Source organism: Pseudonaja textilis, chromosome Z, assembly GCF_049901715.1.
Source record: "Pseudonaja textilis isolate UNSWEBS1 chromosome Z, rPseTex1.2, whole genome shotgun sequence".
Taxonomy (NCBI): domain Eukaryota; kingdom Metazoa; phylum Chordata; class Lepidosauria; order Squamata; family Elapidae; genus Pseudonaja; species Pseudonaja textilis.
Genome location: NC_142008.1, coordinates 81,998,502 through 82,013,307, shown reverse-complemented (window position 1 = coordinate 82,013,307; position 14,806 = coordinate 81,998,502). Strand labels below are relative to the sequence as shown.

The window sequence follows — 14,806 nt, the reverse complement described above, 5'->3', positions numbered from 1 at the left end:
ACTTAATTCATTGGATGTTTTTGGAAGACATATTTCACGTATTGTATCCTAAGCTCCAGTTGTACTCTGTCTGAAATCAAATGAACAAATGAAAAGGAAACTTTTACTGCTGAATAAAGTTATCTGTCAGACCTGTCCTAGCTAGGTCCTTAGGTAAGAAAGATCCTCAACTTCATTTAATTGAAGTGATAGGTTCTTTTAGTAAGGATTACTGGCTATAGTAAAAGCAAGCTAGAACTAAAGTTCCTATGAAAAAGGTTACAAACTTTTATCCTTCATCACAGCCCCCCACCCCTGACCAGTTCATTTTCGGCCAATGGTGAGCCACATAAGTGTTTTGAGAACTGCTGGGAAGTTTGCAGCAATCCACATTCTTTTCCAAGCTACATGACCTTGAAGATTGGCATATATACTTTTGCCATATATCTTTATTGCCCATTTGCTCTTCTTCCCCTTCTTTCTAACACTTGATGGCAGGCTGTAAGCTAGACGCTAAGCCGGAGATGGCAGAACTGACATACTGGTCCCCATTTCAGAGGCATTAATCCTGAAGAGGAGATACAAGAGGGAAAGAGGAGAAACAAATACGAATGCATAGTTAGTTAATGTTCAATAAGGTTTGTCCGAGTATTGTTAATGGAACCTCTTAAGTAATCTAGAACACTTGATCTGTTTTGAATCCACCCATTCAATTTTGGAAGGTGGGAAGTTCTGAGCACTAGGTATTGTGTTTTCCCTCAGTATGTGCATGAATCCAAAATGTCTTTGACGTCAAAACTCTGCTGCCCTTCAATCATTATAGGATAGGAGGTGGTTTTTGTTGCTGGGCATCGAGTAGAAGTGCTGGTTTTAGGAGGCTGCAGTGAAACACCAGGTGAACAAGTCTGAGGGTTTTTGGCAGTTTGAGTTCAACAGTTTCCAGAGTAATCTCTTTTTATTGGGAAAGAGCCAACATATTTTGTACCCAGGTTTCTAAGGGTTGCCTAGATTGCAGATACTTTTCTCCAATTTTAAAGTTTTTTGGTTTGGAGCATTTCTTATCAGCCTGTTTTTATATGATTTCCTTGCTTCCTCCAAAGCCTTTCTAACTACAGGCCAGGTGTTTTGTAATTGTGAATTCATTCTTTTAAGGATGCAATTTGAGAGGTATCCTGGGATTACTCAGGAATAGATACAAAGTCCTGCCCAGTGGCTACTTTGAAAGGAGTGAATCCAGTGCTACTATGTATAAGTTATTGTAAACCACTTCAGTGAAAAGGTCATCCTGCTGGTAGTTAATGTAGCATCTGCGGTATTGTTCTACAACCTCATTCATATGTTTACAGGTCCTATCTGTTTCAGAATGATGGGAGGAGCTAAGTGCCTGAGGGTCCCTAAAAGTTTTAGGTATTACAAAGTGGAGTCTGCGATACGATGTAATTTTATCTGGGGTTCCATGCAGTCTATATAAATACTATATGTACAATTTAGCTAAGGTGTGAGTGGAGAAGATTTTTTGGTATGGTGCAAAATGCACCTGTTTAGCGAATAAGTCAGATATCACCCAGATTATAGTATTTCCCTTTTTGGGAGGTCAGCTTTACCCTGGGTTCTCTCCAATGCTTCCCCTACCTCAATCCTTGACCCTCTCCTGGTTGCCCTTGTGAGCAACATCATGTGCACGGTCCCCATGGTAGACCTGTGTCTCCAGGTTGACCACTACTGCAATTCTTCCTAGCTCAAGTCTGAAATTATATGCAGGGGAATGGGGTGAATTGGGATTGGAAACTGCCAAAGTGAGATGTGTCACCATGGTCCTTGAAGGAGCCACAGCAGAATGGATAGTTTCACTTCACAACAATAAGGTCCCCCAACTAAGAAACTATGACCAGTTTATGGCAATACTCTGCCGGTGGTTTTAGGACCCTCTGGCAGAGCGTAAGCCAGAACCCAGATGAAAACCATTACCCAAGGGAGGTGATCAGTTGCAGAGTACACCCAGGAATTCCATGAGCTGGCCTGTAAGCTGGCCACGTGGCCTGAGGAGATCTTGGTTGAATGCATCAAAGATGGGCTAAACAATGAAGTCTACCACAGCTGCATCTTGCCTCTCCCCCAAGATCTTCAGTACTGGGACGTACCGGTTAATGTATGTACAGCTTCTATCCCAGGGCAGTAACTCTTTTGAATTCTGTTGTATAGTGCTGTGTTGGTGTGGTGTCGGGGGTTTCTGGTTCAATGTGTGAAGGGTGAAGGATGTGTGTTTTCATGGTCATGGTCATGATGTGCACTGAAGATGGTGTTTGATTTCATTGTACAAGGTGCAATGGCAATAAAGTAAGCTAATTAATGAGGTGGAAATAGACTTGGCCAGGGAATGGCCCAGGGCTGGTCACAGCTAGAGCAAGTCCTCACCTCCTGTTCACAAAGAACCTCCAAGAGTGGTCAAGGGAGGGCCAACACCCAAGCAGAGATCCACAGCATGCTTCAAGTGCGGAAAAGAAGGGCATTGAGCAGCTGATTGCCGCTCCATCAAACCTGGCCCCAAGTATGCAACCGTAGGGGGTAGGAAAATTGCGAAGGGATCACAGAGGCTCCATGAAACAGCCTTGAAAGGATTGAGGGTCATCAAGTTTGCCTCTCCTTCCTAGAATAGAATAGAGTAGAGTAGGATAGATAGGATAGGATAGGATAGAATAGAACAGCAGAGTTGTAAGAGATCTTGAAGGTCTTCTAGTCCAATCCTCTACTTAGACAGGAAACCCTACACCATTTCAGACAAATGGTTATCCAATCTCTTCTTAAAAGCTTCCAATGTTGGCATTTACAACTTCTGGAGGCAAGTTGTTCCACTGATTAATTGTTCTCACTGTCAGGAACTTCTCCTTAGTTCTAAGTTGCTTCTCTCCTTGCTTAGTTTCCACCCATTGGTTCTTGTCCTGCCTTCAAGTGCTTTGGAGAATAGCTTGACTCCACTTCTTTGTGGCAACCCCTGAGAAATTGGAATACTGCTATTATGTCACCCCTAGTCCTTCTCATCAAACTAGACATACCCAGTTCCTGCAGCCGTTCTTCATATGTTTTAGCCTCCAGTCCCCTAATTATCTTTGTTGCTCTTCTGTGCACTCTGTCTAGAGTCTCCACATCTTTTTTATATTGTGGTGACCAAAACTGGATGCAGTATTTCAAGTGTGGCATTATCAAGTGGTATTAACACTTCTGCACACTGCTGGCTCATATTTAAATGGTTGTTCACTAGGACTCCAAGATCCCTCTCACAGTTACTACTGTTGAGAAAGGTACCACACTGTACCTGTGCATTTTGTTTTTCTTGCCTAAATGTAGAACCTTAATTTTTTCACCATTGAATTTCATTTTGTTAGATAGTGTCCAATGTTCAAGTCTGTCAAAAACTTTCTGTATCTTCAGCCTATCTTCTGGAGGAGGGGCCGGGAACTTGAGCAAATCGGACTCCAATAATGGCCCCCTGGTAGGTTGACATGTGACCCCCGTGATCATCCCAGTGGCACTAGTAGTGCCTGTGTCAGGCACCCAGGAGAGAATGTTGGCTCTATTGGACTTGGGCTGCATCAGTTGTGTGGTTAGTCCAGAGGTTGTGGAGAAATTGGGACTGAGACTGAGGAGACTGGAGGTGTCCCTAGCCTTCTGCCAATTGAATGGATTGGTAGCAAGGGAGGGCAGCTCACTTCATAACAGAACCTGTGGAAATGAGGATAGGGAGCCACAAAGAACTTTTGAGTTTTATAGTAGCACCCAGGATGGAGAGACTTGGATCCACAGGTCTCTTGTGAATTGGAGGAGGGGGCTCTTAAAAATCTGACTGCATTCGGTGAAAGGGGTTCCAATACACTCCTGCTCCATCGCCCCATGAACTGTGGTACAGAAATTCTCCCTGGGGCAAAACTCCCTAAGCCAAAAATCTATTCGATAACTCCACATGAGCTTTAAGAGTTGCATGCTTCTATTGACGAGAACTTGAAACTGGGATTCATCCAATCAGCCAGACCATGAGTGGCAGCTCCAGTGTTATTCCAGGAAAAACAAGGCAGCACCTTTTATCTTTGTGTTGGTTATAAGAGGTTAAATGCTATGTGTGTAGAGACTGTTATCTAAGGCTAAATTTTCTTATTTAGTTTCCCTATTCAGTTGGAGATTTTACTAAAATATTGCTATTTCGGGCTAGTTAAAGTTTTCTTCTGCGCCTGTTACCGTCCTACACCCTAATGTCTCCCTTTTTTTCTCCAGGAACTGCAAACTATTTGCTACTTCCTCAAAGATCATGGTTTATTTTTAGATTTTTTTTATAATTGCTATGCTGACTGATATCACCAGGAAGTTATTTTCTACCAGATTTCTTCACTTTTGGGAGTAGTCTAAGGCAGCAGTCCCCAACCTTTCTGGCACCAGGGATCAGTTTCATGGAAAACATTTTTTCCATAGACTGGGGGAGTGAGGCAGTATGATTGCAAATGTAACTGAGATCCTCTGCATGAGCACATGAAACTTTGCCTGCTTACCTATTGCTTGCATGGCTTAGTTTCTAACAGGCCTTGGACTGGTATTGATCAATAGCCCGGGATTGGGAATCCCTATCTAAGAAGCTAGATGTATTGGCCCGTTCCTTGTAATTGCACAAATCAGTCCTTCAGTTTTTTGCTTGCAGATTTTAGACACAGTCAAAATAAATCCAGCTACCATTGAATGGGAATACAACATTGTATGGGATCCTTTTTTATTTATACCCTATCCATCCATCCTGGAGTAATGGTGAGATAAAATTCAAGGTAGAAGATATTTTGATATAGGATTAATTGGAAGGACTACTCAGATTCATATTATAGAAAGAAAGAAATGTGCCCTGCACTTTCTTCAGTAATTCCATTTGCATATCTTCATAAGCCCAAACCATGTATTTGGCTACACATTCCTCCTTGCCAGCAGTGTTTATTCTGAGAAAGAAAGGACCTGGTTGGGATGTGAAAAGCGGGTATTGTAAGATTAATCAGATAGTTTACCTGATGGGAAAGTTTTGGACTGGGAGAAGTAAAGAAGTAGAAAAAATTGAAGTTCACATTCTTGTCATGAAGGGAATGACAAACAGGTCAGAAAAGAAGAAAGTTCTATTGCTGAAGAATTAATAGAAACTTCCTTCTGAGAGTTCTAGGTAGAGAGGGTGGGTAGAATACTTTAAAAGAAAGGAGACTTTGTTTCTGTTTATGACAATGATGGAAATGAAAGAAGGGGATAGTACTCCCCTTCATTCTCTTCAATTGTAAGGCAGGAAAATATGTTTGACATATCCAAGTCCAAGTGGGAAAAAGATGGTATAAGGATTGAAGTTGACTAGGAGGAACTAAGATTAGACAGAACTATTTTGAAAATACAGAAAGGGATCAAACTTCATGAAAAGAAATGAATGGTTTGGAATCTGTTTATTTGAAAATGTAGAAGAGAAAAGCCTAGACTTCAAACTCTTGTTTTGTAGGTAAATAAAGCTTTATTCCTGTCCTCTACAGTAAACCGATGAATTGTGCATATATATCATATTTTGTATAGTAAAAACTATTCGAACTATGCTAGATTCTTCTGTGGATAGCTATTGAATGCAGAGTTTATAGGAAGGAGATTTACTGCCAGATCTAATATGAAATATGATAGAAATTGAGCAGAAATTGAAAATTCACATTGAAAATTTCAAGTATAATGTAATATACAGGCAATATAGCTTTTAGAATTACATTTATATTATAGGCACTTACCAATTGTTATTTGTTAAATGTCTAAGAATCCTCAAGTTCTGAGTGAAAATGGGAAAATATTAATGCTGTATATGGTTGCTCCGTAGATGACTGTTGATTTTACAAAAATATCTAATTATGCAAAACAAATAGCTGTGTATAACACTTTTCTTTATTTATGTGGAATAAACTTGTAACTTTGACAAGTAATGAATTCCTTCACCCACAATTTGACTTATTTTTATTTCCATATTCAGTAATTACAAATTTAATTAAAAACTCTTAGATCTGTGTAAAAAGGAGTTAAAGGTACATATATTTTTTAATTATTCATTTTTATTTATGTAGTGAATGTACAGTAATCATAATTTAGGGATGTGCAAGATGTGCAAAACAGAATTCAAAGAGCATGTCTCTTTAAATCTGTAAAGCAGCCATATTTTCATCAAAGCCTATGTGACTGCTTCATAATCTGCTAACACGCATATTGCATGTTTAAAAGGAAATTTTAGTCTCTACTCCCATATTGATAGAGTTGCAAAACAAAGGCATTCAGAGCCTTAACTGTTACCTTTTTGTTTCAGCAGTGAATTATTTAATTCATACATTTATAGATATTTGCTCACTTGAGGAAATAGCATAAATTGTAGGAGGTCATCTGTTGGCAAAATAACTATTGTCTTTTTGTTTCCAGTCCAAGCAAGTGTTTAGTAATGGCAGCAGATTCAATGGAGATTGATGATGCTTTGTATAGGTAAGTGTTTAACAAAAGTTTAATTTGTTTTAATAAACTATAGATAATATTTAAGTTTTAATATCAAGTAAACTTTTTTGATACAATGTATTTAAATATAAATGTAAGACTGTTTCTATCATAAACTTTATTTTATTAACATGCACTTTAAGCTCAGCTTAAAGAATGTTATTTCATTGAAATGTTTCTTCTTAAAACTGTGCCATGGAATTGTTTTATAGTTCTCTTTTCTCTATTTTAATAATCCATTTTCTGCATAGAATTTCTAATTTCTGTTGAAAGTCCCCTCCCCGGGATATGTTGACTGTATTTAGGAGATTATGAGCATATAAATATATATACTGTTTTATTCCAAACTAAATTAATGTTATGAACTTTCACATTTGAGCATTACCTCATTTCTTTCATAGGGCTAGAGCCAGAGATGTACAACCTAGGAATCCCACTATTTGTAGGCCATAGCGATATTGATTGAAATGAAGAAAGTGCTTAAATTGTTAGCGAAACATAAACATCTTGCTGATGTGTAAGACTGCAGGTTATAGAACATAGAACTGGAAGGGAGCTGACTGCTCAAGGCAAGAGCCTTATACCACCATCCCAGTCAAACTTCCAGTGATGGAGCTCCCAGAGCTCTGGGAGGCAACGGAACCATTGATTAACTGTTCTCATCATCAGAAAATTTCTCCTTACTTCTAAGTTGTATCTCTCTTTAATAATCTTCCACCCATTACTAATTGTTCTGCCCTCATGGGCTTTGGAAAATAGGTCATTCTTTTCTCTGTGACAGCCCCTCAGGGCACTTAATAGAAGACAATGATCATGCCCCCCACAATCCTTCTCTTCAATAGGATAGACATACCTACTTCCCTCAGCCATTCATATGATTTACACTCCAGGCTCTTCATTATTTTTGTTGCGCTTTTCTGCACATTTTCTAGGGTCTCAAGCTTTTTTTTTTTTTTTGTAACATGCCACAGTATTCCAAGGCTAGTATTATCATTTCTTCTATGTTGATATTTTTCCTCTGTTGATGCATTCCAAGACTGCATTTTTGGCAGCTGCAGCACTTTGCAAGGTCACAATTAAGTTCTTTTGAAATGTATTAATTTCCCTAAGAAATTGCGTAGTATCCAAAATTTGTAAAAAGTTATTTGTTGAGATCAAATTTTTGTCTTCTGTGAAGTTGGCACAAGTGAGAGATTTTGCAAATTGCACTACTTTATGCTGTTATTATAATTATTAATGATTTTCTTTTAATTCTTGCATGTAGTCGGCAGAGATACGTTCTTGGAGATACAGCAATGCACAAGATGGCTCAGTCTCATGTATTCTTAAGTGGAATGGGTGGGCTCGGAGTGGAAATTGGTAAGTGAATGGAATTTTTTAAGTTGTCCAGAGCCTGTAAATCAAGTAAAATATAAACAACATAAACTTTTTTCCCTATGCTTTTTTTTTAATTGGGAAAAATTTATTACATGAATTACAAGATGTCACTTTTTGTAATTCTCCATGCTGCATCGAGAGCCCAGGATGGGTTGACTCCTTCCTATGATGTCATTTAGCTGAGTCTGTACTAAGATATAAAAGGCTGCCCCCGGGAGAGACCCCAGCTTTTGACTCAGCTCCTTTCAGTCAGTAGCTGTGTTTCTGAAAGTGTTTCTGTTAGAGAGCACTCACCAGCGATCTTCAGTACTTTTTTCATCGCTTCAAGCAGCTCCCAGGGCAGCTGCTCTTCCAGGAGAGCAGGGCTCTCTTTCCTGCAATGTTGGGAGCAGCATTACAGAATTCTGCGCAGGCAAGCTGGGCAGCGTCTGTAGACCTCCCCCATGCCTGCGGTTTGGAGCGATCGTTAAAACGATCGGCAAACTGATAAGAGCACAAGCCAGCTGATTGTGCGGCTGGTTGCTTCGTTTTCCCTTGCTGACTTCGCATGGGGCTCTGTATAGCCTAAGGAGCGATTCTTCGATCTTGGAGGCCTGTTTCCTATAGTCAGCGGCCATCTTGGATTCAAGCCTTCCACCACAAGGTGAGCGGCCATTTTCTAAGCCCAGGGGCCATTTATACCCTAAGGGGCTTAATAGAAAAAATTTCTAAAACAGCTTCTTTCTAATGCAAGAGCCTTTATTCTACAAATGGAGCAAGATAAGGCTCAGGCAGAGCTCCCCCCCCCAGTGAAACAGTCTCTTAAGCCCAATAAAAGATGTAGGCAATGCACCCAATCAGTCCAGAGGGAGGTGGCTGCTAAAATCAAAGCTAAGGCTCTAGCGCCTAAGAAGGCAACTCAAGCTGAATTGAGGGCAGAGAAGTGCAGACATGCAGCTCTAGAGAGGCAGTTCAACAGAACTATTCAATAGAAGGGAGTGCAACTACAGTATGTTTCAGGTGATACTCGTGGACCCTAACCAAGCCCTCCCAGGGGAGGAGAAGTTATCTCTGAGCCTTTCCATTCTCCATCCTGGTCTCCAGAGGCTCTTGCAGTACAATCAGATCCTCAGGATCTAAGCAGATCTGGGCCTTATTTCCAACAGGCTTCTGTGCCCTATGCTCCTCCCCCTCCCTTCAGGCCTCGAACCTTTCCTCAATCTAGGCCTGAAGCCAGTTTCACTCCTGAAGCCACCTTCACTCCCACAGCAGCGGGCCTTCGGCCTTCTGCCTCTACCTTTGAGCATAGACCAGGGGATATCCAAGATGTTGTCTCATTAGCTATTAGGCCGGGATTGGCTGAAGGCTTCAAGCAATTTCTTCAACCTCTGGAAAGGGTTCAGGCCCTTCTCCCTTCTCAATCTATAAGTTCCTTGCCTCATCATCCTGATTTACAGAGGCCCCAGGACCTCAGGGTCCATTCTTCTCTACCAGAATGGGAGGAAGTTGATGAGGAAGGAAGGCCTTCACCATCTGAACACAGTTACTCTTCTCATTCAGAGTGTGAAGAAGGTGAGATTTTTGACCGAAATCTTTCAGAGGAAGAGGATTCTCACCCAGAGCAGACATCCTCTGCATTGGTCTTCAAACCTCTTCTCTTCAGGCCATTACTCAGCAAGGCCTTGGTCACTGCCGGGTTGTCGCCAGAGGAATTGGCTCCCTAGCCACAAGGATATCCCTCTAGCCAAGGGGATTCGCTCTTCTCCAAGCCTGCAGTGCATGCAGAGGTTTTCCTTCTCCCATTTTGTTCCTGGACATGGTCAAGGAACAGTGTGCTGCTCCTTCGGCAGGTCCTCGCCCATCTTCTCTGGATAAGCATTTCTACAATGTCAGTGCAGCTCTGGACAATGCCCTGGCAGTGCCTTCTGTTGACATTCCAGTTCTGGCCTCGTTCTCATCTTCTGGCATTCCCACGGAGCCAGAAGATATCCTGAAACCGGATGGTAAACGCTCTGAACAGACCCTCAACTGCAATCACCAGGCCGCTGCTTGAGCTGTTCGGGTTTCAACAGCAGCATCCTTTTTCACGAGGGCATCCATATGGTGGCTGCGCCAACTCCAGAATAGATTTCCTGCTTCTGACCTTCGGTCTCACCTTAATAAGATTATTGCAGCGGCGGAATTCACTGCGGATGCCATTCTCAATTCCGCCAAATTTGCATCCAAGGCCATGGCATCTTCTGTAGCAGCAAGAAGACTTTTATGGCTCCGAAATTGGCTGGCGGAGTCATGCCGAAAATGGAAGCTGGCTTCAGTTCCATTCGCAGGCAATAAACTTTTTGGCGATGCTCTGGAACCTTATCTCATCAAAACCAGAGATAAACGTAAAATTCTCTCTTCCTCTGGGAAGAAAGCCGACTATCGCCCTGCTCCTTATCGCCCTTCTGCCTTCCGAGCGGAGACCTCATCTCGCTCCCCCCGCTCTCACAGGCTGTACTCCCAACGCCAAGACCAATGGGCGGAAGCATCTGGCAGGCAACAACCTTCTACTGGTAAACGGCCCTTTCGGGGGGGAGTGGGTTGTTCCTTCCGTCTCTAAGTAATCCTCGTTCTCCCCACCCATCAGAGGTCGCCTAGCCTTCTTTGCCTCCAAATGGGAGGAGTCAATGATGGACACCTGGGTGCTCAGCTCTATTAGGTCTGGGTTACAGTTGGACTTCCTAACGCCACCGCCCAAATTTTTTTTGATCTGTCCTGTCTCTCGGGACATTTCCAGGCAAGCCCTCATGAATCAGGCCATTCAGCACCTTCTTGAAATCAGGGCTATTCAACCTGTTCCCCCCTCTCAACGGGGATGTGGGCTTTACTCTTGCCTTTTCATCGTTCCCAAAGCCTCGGGGGGGGGGGAGCCATCCCTGATCTAAAATTTCTCAACCAATTTGTAAAATACAGGTGATTTAAAATGCATTCTATTTTAGAGAGCATTTGGGAGGGCGACCTCTCTTCCATTTATCTCACTGAGGCTTACCTCCGCATCCCAATTTGGCCTCATCATCGCCAGTTTCTCCGTTTCTGTTATCAGAATACCCATTACCAGTATCAAGCACTTTCCTTCAGCTTCTCATCAGCTCCAAGGGTCTTCACAAAGGTTCTGGCAGCATTGATGGCATCTCTGCGTTCTATTCCTGTGAGGATCCAATGCTACTTGGATGACATTTTGATTCTATCCTCTTCCATCCATGCGGCCCATCGGGATCTGCAAATTACCCTGTCATGTCTCCAGAGTCACGGATTTTCCATCAACACCAAAAAGAGCCAGCTCTCTCCCACAACCAAATTGCAACACTTGGGAGCAGTCATTGATACCATGTCGTGCCAGGTTTTCCTGTCTCCAGTTCAAGCCTTGCAGACATCATCAGCCAGATCCAGCAACATCAACTTGTCCCCCTGTCGCTGCTGTCCAAACTTCTGGAGAAGATGGTCTCCTGTATTGGCATCATCCCGTGGGCTCGGCTCCATTCCCGACCCCTCCAATGGTTCCTGTTTCCCTACCAACGAGCAGGAACCAGCCACTCATCCATCAAGGTCCCACTCCCGTCACAAATCCGGAGATCTCTCAATTGGTGGCATTCCCCATCAATCTGGAGGGGACTCCTGTTCAGGGACCCAGACAGGCTAGAGATAACCACTGATGCCAGCCTCCTGGGTTGGGGTTCCCATATGCAGGGCCATATATCTCAGGGCGTTTGGTCCAGATCAGAGCAGACCCTTCCCATAAATTGGCTAGAGGTCAGAGCCATTTTTCTGGCTCTCAAGCATTTCAGGCAATCAGTGACCACCTCTCATGTTCCAGTCCTTACGGACAACATGGCCACAAAGGCTCATGTCAACCGGCAAGGGGGGACGAGGTCCAAAGCCCTCATGAGAGAGGCTCTACGGTTGGGGTTATGGGCAGAGAAACACCTGTTGTCGATCTCGGTGGACCACATCTGCGGGGTCGACAACTCCCAGGCTGACTGGCTCAGCAGGAGCCTAGTCAACCAGGCAGAATGGTCGATTCCTCCGTCTCTATTCAGGGATCTTTCCCTCATATTCGGAACACCAGAGGTGGATCTCTTCTCCACTCCTCAAAACACCCAAGTCACCAGATTCTTCACCAGGTTTCCTTGCCAGGGAGCAGAGGGGACCAATGCTCTTCGGTGCAGATGGCCCAACGGTCTCCTCTATGCCTTTCCCCCGTTTCCCATCATTCCGGTAGTAATTCTGAAGATGTTGGAGGAACGTGCAGAGCTCCTCCTCCTGGCACCCTATTGGCCAAGGAGGACCTGGTTTGCGGACCTGGTCAACCTATCGGTGGCTTCTCCTTGGAGGATCCCAGCCCATCTAATCTCCCTTCACCAGGGGGCCCTGCTCCACCCAGAGCCCCAGTGGTTCAAGCTGACCATGTGGCAGTTGAGTGGCAGCGGCTAGAGGAGGCTGATCTTCCAGAAAGGGTCACCATCACTATCCTGGCATCTCGCAAACCTTCTACAAGGCACATCTATTATGCCCCCTGGAAGCCTTTTTCCCGATGGTGCCTCAGGGAGGGTCTTTCTCCTGCTTCAGCCCAGTTGGCAGAAGTTCTTAGCTTCCTACAGCATGGGCTGGAGAAAGGTTTGGCCCCCAATGCCTTACGCAGGCAGGTTGCAGCCCTCTCCTCGGTCCTTTCATGAGGTTCGCTTCCTTCCTTATCTCATCACACTTCAGTCAGGAGGTTTTTGAAAGGGGCTTCCAACCTGCACCCTCTGGTGGTTCACAGGTATCCTTCTTGGGACCTTCATATGGTCCTTAATCCCTTACAAATCCCCCCTTTGAACCCCTTAGAACAGTGTCTCTCCATTTCCTAACTCTGAAGATAGTGTTCCTTGTTGCCATCACTTCTGCCAGGAGGGTTTCCGAGCTTGCTGCGCTTTCCATCAGACAGGACCTTTATTCCTTTCACGATGGTAACCCAAGCATCCTTGGAGGAGATTTGTCATGCAGCCACGTGGACATCCCTGTCTCCTTTCATCAGACACTACCGTCTGGATGCCTTTGCCTTGGCGACTGCAGCCTTCGGCAGACGGGTGCTTCAACGAGTGGTTCCACAGTCGGTGTGATGAGCCAGACGAGGACCCGCCTGTGGACATGCAAGCTTTGGTATGTCCCATTCTGGAATCTCAATGCAGCATGGAGGAGAATGGGCATTGGTAGATGTTACTGTGAACGCCCTTTCTATCTGTGCTGCGAGAGAGCCCAGCCCCTCCCTTGTTTCGTCCGGAGAGGTTAAGACATATTTCTGTATTTATTTTTGGGCTTTCAGAGACACCTTTCAGTCTGTCAATTATCTTTGCCAAAGCTGGGGTCTCTCCAGGGGCCTGGCTTTTATATCTTAGTACAGACTCAGCTAAATGACATCATAGGAAGGAGTCAACCCATCCTGGGCTCTCTCGTAGGATAGATAGAAAGGGTGTTCACGGTACCTTCTACCAACGCCCAATCTACCACATATGACAAAATGGTCCTTTCTGATTGCAGCCCTTCAAACATTTGTAACCAGTGTTAAATGCCAGCAATCTCTTGTATTGAAGCAGATAAAAAGCCATCTAATTTCCATAGTATTTGCCTCTTCATGGAATTTTTTTGTTTCCTAAATCTATATCTCAAACTTCTTTTAAATCTTCTTAATCTATTTTTTTAAATTTCTTTTAAACCTACAACGCGTGGGGGGAGGTGTTGCATAAACATTAGCAGTAGCCTTTTATAGTAATAAAGTCATTACTTATATTTATAAAGTGTTCTAATATATTAAATGTACTAAAGGGAGTCATGTCCAACTTTAGGGGGCAGTGCTCATCTCTGTTTCCTAGCCAAGAGCCACCAGTATTGTCTGAAGACACTCTAATGGTCCTGTGGCTGGTATGACTATATGCTGAGTCACATAGAACACTATTACTTCACACCAAAGTAGTACCTATTTATCTACTAGAGTTTGCAAGCTTTTGAATTGCTAGTTGGCAGGAACTGGGGCAAGTAATTGGAGCTCACCCTATCATGTGGTATTTGGGTCTTGAACCCAGTCTGTCAGTATTCTAGCTGACAAGCTCAACGTCCCTTAAGGGAGCCATTGTGCCCCCTTAAGTATACTAGTAGAATACAAATCCTTGTAATATTTAATTAAAGTAGAATTATAATTAACAAATTATTTAATAATCACTCTATTCCAAGGAGGAAGAAAAATGTTAAAAGGAATAATGTAAAATACGGCAAAAATTCTATAGCAACTGAGTCTTGACATGGCTTCAATTGTGTAATATAATTGTTGGTATAAATAGATGTGCATCAGTTAATTGGCCATCTTACTTTATGCTCTTAATTTAAGATGTAGTTATTCATATTTTTTTCCTTTTTCATTACTCTTGATTGAAAATTAGCTTTTAGCAGATCTATGCATAGAAATATAACACATGCACATATTGATTGAGAGAGTCACATCTTCAGTACAAGTTTCAGCTGGACCTGGCAACCTTAGACTGACAATATGAGGAACATTGCATTGCACAGGATGTTTATCTATATTGTACACTGTACTTTATGTTTTCTTTTGATAAGAGAATTGTCTTCACTTTTCAGCTAAGAACATAGTTCTTGCAGGAATAAAGGTAAGAAGAAAAACATTCTAATTTTTAAGAATAAATATTTAGTATATGTTTATTTTAAAGTATTTGCTAATGCTTCCTAAAAAACTAATGAGACTGTCATGAATTTCACACAAACACCAGCAAAATACTAAAAAATTAGTATCTTGATTCTAAGATGCATATATATAGGACTAAAAAATATAAATGTCACAAGACAACTGATTTAGAATTGCCTGCAACTGCATGTAGCATTGCCACATATCTACAGTGTGAAGGGGTTGATGATTAAG

The 14,806-nt window shown here is 42.8% G+C and overlaps 1 protein-coding gene across 1 annotated transcript in view; it reads left to right on the top strand.

Annotated features, from left to right (window-relative positions):
* Positions 1-14,806, top strand: part of UBA6 (ubiquitin like modifier activating enzyme 6) — an 85,384-nt gene that overhangs the window by 1,949 nt on the left and 68,629 nt on the right. Inside the window, exons 2-4 of the mRNA XM_026719590.2 lie at positions 6,433-6,492; positions 7,766-7,860; positions 14,509-14,537. Of these exons, the coding sequence (XP_026575375.1) occupies positions 6,452-6,492; positions 7,766-7,860; positions 14,509-14,537 (165 nt within the window). The 5' untranslated portion in view covers positions 6,433-6,451. The remainder of the gene's footprint in view (positions 1-6,432; positions 6,493-7,765; positions 7,861-14,508; positions 14,538-14,806) is intronic.